A 6,439-nucleotide genomic window follows, 5' to 3' on the forward strand; every position below is an offset into this window, starting at 1 on the left:
AAATACTGAAATATAATTAACGTATAGACTTCTACTAAAGAATCATAATGTAATTTTCAAATATATATATACCACTTAGTAACAATCATAATCATAATCTACTGCTAATTGTAAGTACCTCCAGATTTTACGGATAATATATCTAGTAAGGAGAGATAGATAAATAGATAGAGACTAATATACATAAACAATTAAATTGATGTAGTGATTCATTCTCTTCCAAATTAATAACCAATATTTTGTCAACCATGAAAAAGAAGTTGAAATATTAGCAAAGAGAAGGTACTTGAAATCTGATATGACCTTAGATATCTCTTTTAAGTATTATTGATAAACATTGTTATTAATATTAGTTTAATAGAATATATATTTAAGACTGAAAATTAACATCAATTAGAGGATAATAGAATCATTTACACAAATCGATTTAAATTATGTTTCTATTTTAATCAAATGTTATATGAAGATATTTATTATGATAAGTGATACTATAGTGAGCGAGAATGTAGTCAGGGACAACCAAATGTATTTTAATACATCACAGAATATCTTGGCAAAATCTATCGTCTCCGAATTTGTCGTTCCTTCGTTTCCATACCAAACAATCTCCGTTCTCGTTCTCTTCTCTTCGATTATCTCAAGTTCCTGCCTCCAGACATTCCACTTTCGACTTATCATACATATTACTTATATCGGTCGACATCAGTAGCACATACCACAGTACCTCATATTATATACGCATTCATTAATTAATGAAATATTTATACCGGCTATACTGACATTGTGAGCGTGATCGGTAATTTTTTTCTAACAAAATCAGATGATATCGTTTATTACTGAGATTTTAAACAAACCGTTATCAAATAAGTAACATAGTTTATTGTGAAGTGAGGTTTGTCGTAAAAACTTCAATCACTAGACAAAAGATTCGAGCCTGGTCAGATATATTTTTTCACTAAGTAGTCGATTATAACCATGAACCCTCATATGTTTTTCTTCAAATCTTGTTTAATTTATCGAAAGTGTCATCCACAATGTGATTATTATTGAATCGAAAGTAATGTTTGCTACGAAATCGATCTTTATTATTGACCACTTTTATGTTCAGGAGAAAAGTTTAATATTATAACACGAGGCCCATTGTTTCGCCAAAAACTTACTTGTGGATCACCATGTGTAAGGTTTGGGATCATTTATGGATTAGATAAACATCTTCTATTATCTTTTAATAGAAAGCAGTGCTTCTGGAAAATAACTCACTTTTCAATACTCCTAAGAATAACCTCCCCCAGCTATTAAATTTAAACTATATTTAATTCATTAGCAAATAAAAAATTTCAGTTCTTATTAATTTCGGTACCACTGAATATCACATGAACGATTCAATTTAGATCCCAAAATAAAAAAAGGTATCACTATAAATTTGTTTATAATTTCATCACGAATCCCACATAATTACTCCACAATCAGAAATGCTTTTAAGATTAAAATTTATTATAAGTTATTTAAACGAGCTATTAACTGGAAATGAGAACTATTGAACTTCAACTCAATGGCTTAGCAGTAATTTATTCTCCGTAGGACAATAACATCCTAGGTCCGATCGTTAACACAGTTGTAAGTGAGCACAATAGAAAGGCCTCAAACCATGGTGAAACAACTATCCATTATTCGTAAGCAGTTTTCCATTCGAAGCTAGTTTTTTGTTCGGATTCTTCGAGCTCAGCGCATACTTTTAACAAATTCAAAAACTGGACACAAGATATTTTAATCTCTTAATCAGTAATCGGTCATCTTTATTTACGGGGTGGACATTCAATTTACAACAATTCACGTGACAATGCAACAATATTTGTCAGTCAAGATACGTAATTTTTAACAACAAGCACATCAACTTAACCAGTTTTGTCATCAAAAAACACATAGAAGAAATAATTTTAAAAAGTTTATTAACCATATTTTAAAGATGTTAGTTAATATATAGTCCGCATCTAAATTGGAATATTGTAAGGGTATTCGTAAACGTGTAATCAGAACGGGGTTTTATGGATATTATAGCGATTTAATAGTTAAATTCAATTAAATCTTTTCGTGGATTGGTTCAAGTTAGACATTAAAACTATTGGATGCCGGCTCAGTGATATAGAGGTCAAGCGGTTGCGTGCGAGGCAAAAGATCCTGGGTTGGAATCTCGCGAAGTGGGATCGTGGATGAACATTGCTGAGGAGTCCCATACGGGGACGAAACGGCCGTCCAGTGCTTCCAGGTTTTCCATGATGGTCTAGCTTTAATTGACCCATAAATCCATCCATTAAATTATAAATATATGTTGATAGATGATCATTAAAGAGTGATAAATATGTATATAATAATCATATTTAAATGCATTTTATTGTTATGACAAAATATTATGTAATATAAATGAATTGAGAGACAGAGAATAAGAATACGACATTTATATCAGGTTAAATAAATCATGAGACCAAATGGTGTACATTTATTCAAGAGAAACCAATGATGACAACAATTTCCAACCTTTTCAACATTTCGTGATTTGACAAATAAACAAACAAACAAAAAAAACAATACGAAGCAAATGAAAATAGGTCAATTAGAGTTTAACTAAGAGTCCCTCTATTATGATTATTATGATGATAATAAGCGGTCAATATAAGAGAACGAATATAATCGTATAATCTCTTTTATAATAAATTATTGTTAGCCAAAACATTAGAGTAAACCGAAAAAATGAAAAAATTAAAGTTGAATCAATTGTCTTACAGTAATTTGTATCATTAAACTGACTTTAACTAGATAAACATTGCCCAGATATTTGGTTCCAGTTTAAAACTTCCCTATAATGTATACTCATGACTCTATTAAGGGATAAATCCATAGTGATAAGTATTCTAAATGAATGCTCGATTCGATTTTCTAGCCACTACAAATAACCTCAAATTAAATCTATACAACAACTTGAACATAAGAGGAAAAGTGCGAAAATAAATCGAAATGATTTAAGAATATATTACATTTTATATGATTTATTTACAATTAGGATAACAGCCAGATCTGTATAAATTGAGTTGGGTTGTATTTGACAATAATAATTCAATAAATTATCATGCGAACACATTTACAGCAATATACAATTAAGTATCTATAATCCTTCTTAAGTTGTGAATACCTGTCATACACAATTCGCATTCGAATTAATTAAGCTACAACTCACCATATTACATAAATTTCCGCCCACTCAGCGAGCGTTTAACTTCAGTATCATTGACCGACTCTCAATTGTTTACATTATCATTTTAAGTCAGTGTATCATAATTCGATAATCCTTATCAATAATTAATTAAAGAATCATGATTTCTCTTTATTATCATTTAATAATCACATTATTAGCTGTGGAGATCATATTTTATTTCTTTTACTTCAGTATTAATGGCCCAATAACTGATGCTGTATAATAAAACACCAAGATATAGAACGCTTACAATGCTTAAAAAGAGTAGATTTTATTGAAGGTTAAAAATCTGATGACAGGAAAATATCAGTCCTACATCAACGAATATTATTTATTGTATCGCATGGTAAAGGTAATCAGTTGACGAAAAGATATAGTTTCCTAAAACTTTGATCTATAAAATAAATGTTCTGATTAGTAAATAGAACGTAATGCCTCCTTGAAATTCAACACTACATATATAGTGATTTTATGAACTCCAGTGAACGACTGTAAAGGACTGTCGAATAGATTACCCACATTGAATATTTGTACAGGTTAACTGAACATCATGGTTGCACATCTTTCAATCAACGATCACACAAGTTGTTCAGGTTGGGAAGAAATGATTTCAACACAAGGATGTTTACCAAAGTTATCCTAGGATGACACAACTAAAATGATATCATGAATTTTCGATTCACTTTTCTAATCACGCTACATTATTTACAGTCATCTAATCTACAGCTCATTTCACTGAGGACTAGACGCCCAGTGGTCTCAGTGGTGCTAGTCTATTCAAGAGGTCTTTAAATTACTCTACTTACTCGTTTTACTGTTCTTAATCTCAATGATAGGTTTGCTTTCTTGGTCCTTTACTGGTTGGTCCAGTTAACAATAGTTAGATGCTAGCTTCTTGTTTGTATTATATAGTTCTTTAATATTTCTTTATCTTGCAGTTATTCATACTTACGTTGCAAATTATTCGACATATTTTCGTTGAATGGCCCTAGTGTTTCTCTTCACCCACTAGTTTGCTTCTGTGTGCTATAACATTCTCCGATCTTGTTCGGTCTTTTTTAACTTACATCTTTTCGTTTTTGCGTTCTTGAATCATGTTCGGGCTGTCTACAGGAATTTACCCATTATTCTAGTGCCTATTAAGCCCCAGAACCTCCTTACAAGTTGAGTTTAGTATTTCTTTGATTTAATTCTAGCTGTCTCTCATGGTGGCCTCCTCATTTCCCGATAGATCTTGTAAGGCTTGGAACCTGTTGCTGACAGTTATCTTGAATTCGCTGAGTTTGTCAGTGTCTCGAAGGAAGACTATACTAAACTTTTATAAAGCTGTTTCTACAGCTGTCCATTGGTTCTGTAGCTTCAGTTTCATCAAAGCAACCACCAGGTGGTGATCTGAAGCCATTTCAGATCCTCTCTTTTTCACCACATCTTCCATTAGATTTTCTGATTTCTTTGTTGCAGATATGACCGGTTTGATTCTCTGTAGTATGGTCTGGTAAAACCCATATAGCTTTGTATATAAGTTTGTGGGGGAAAATGATCTCACTTATAACTTTGTTTTTAAAAGCCTACATATATATTAATCAGGTTTTTTCGAACTTATAAAGTTAATATGAATGGCATATTAATCTGTCTGTTTGTTTGAAACTTATTTTTCTACATATTTGTTGACTTTCAAATTAAAATAGTTCTGTCTAATTAGGATAAACAGCTTCTTGAGCTCTACAATTAATAAGATGTTTACATATAAGTTTAAAACGACAATAATCATTGTTTAATTATTCAACTTAACCGTTAACATTCAAAAAACATTTTGATAAGTTATACTATAGTCAATAACAGAACTCCGCCTGTAGCTCCTCCGGGGGCTACTGCCGGTCCCAAGCCCGGGTAAAGGAGGAGGGTTAGGCATAAGGTTAGCGACCCCATCTCGTAGAGAACCAACTCGCTAAAAAACGCTAACCAGAAATAGTCAATAACAAAAGTAGTATTGACTGAGATCATGAATCGATCATGTTTCCGCTCGCTGGATCGTGGATGTGCATTGCTGAGGAGTCCCACAATAGTACGAAACGGCTGCCCAGTGTTTTTAGGTTTTCAATAGTGATCTAACATCAATAGGTTCATAATCTTCACAAACCCATCCTGAAAAATAATATTGAGATCTCATAAGGAAATTATTTGAACAAAATACTAATAATAATGACAACTGTCTTTTCCTTGTTGGTTAAGCTATTGTCTACTTAAGTTGAATGAACTTAATTACCAATTGTAAACAATAAATCATCACAAATCTTAATCCGTACACTTTTCAACTTTGATTACATAGAAAGAGTGATTTTTGTCGTTAAAACACATGTTATAAACTACTCAATAAAGATTAAAATTATCTTTAGACCAATAAAGTATTATAGATTCTGAATAGTGGTAATAACAATGATAATTACTATACAACGAAAATTGCTAATCTTCTTTCATCCTTTAGAAGATTATTTCTTTAGCTTTTCCGAAAGGAAATAGATAAGGAAAAAACATTCACTCAATACTTATAATAAAACATGGTTACGTAATTGTGGGTATATAATAGAATAGATTGACCCATTGAAGTAATAAGGATAAATCATTTGTCTCAGAGACATTAACACCTACTTCAAAATCTATTCATTATTACAGTAAAGTCAAGTAGATATTAGTGTATTATTAAAGTGTTAAAACACGTACCCAATAACTATGATTATATAATCAAAATAAATCAATACATTCAATATGGTGAATCAAATGTTCACTATTACACTATACTTAGGTCAATACATATTACATTTCTATTACATTACTATTTAGTATTACAATGATACCTAATAGTATACTTCTATTACAGATAATTATAACTTCGCATTAATTGTCACATGTATTGTTTTCTGTCATATGTATGATGTAATTTACTGTAATTGTTTATTGAAATAACCTGTTATATAAGAAAAAGAAATTTAATCTTCAAAGATTACGTGTGACTTCATTTTAGTGATTAAGAAAAAAGAAGTGAAGACTATAATTTTTAAACCAGGAGATTTATATAATCTTTTACCAATTACAATTATTTATATTAAGGTATGAAATAAAATAAGTCACGTTTCATTTGATAGTTTATTTATAAGTTTATATATTTATTGATGAAGAGAGAATGGATTC

At 30.7% G+C, this 6,439-nt stretch overlaps 1 protein-coding gene across 1 annotated transcript in view; it reads right to left on the minus strand.

Moving 5' to 3' along the window:
- Smp_145480 (hypothetical protein) overlaps positions 1-1,193 on the minus strand; it is a gene marked incomplete at both ends in the record, with an annotated part of 4,198 nt that extends 3,005 nt beyond the window's left edge. The window contains one exon of the mRNA XM_018796874.1: positions 1,161-1,193. Within this exon, the coding sequence (XP_018651972.1) occupies positions 1,161-1,193 (33 nt within the window). The remainder of the gene's footprint in view (positions 1-1,160) is intronic.
- Positions 1,194-6,439: the final 5,246 nt, after the last annotated feature.

This window comes from Schistosoma mansoni, chromosome 4, assembly GCF_000237925.1.
Source record: "Schistosoma mansoni strain Puerto Rico chromosome 4, complete genome".
Classification (NCBI taxonomy): Eukaryota; Metazoa; Platyhelminthes; class Trematoda; order Strigeidida; family Schistosomatidae; genus Schistosoma; species Schistosoma mansoni.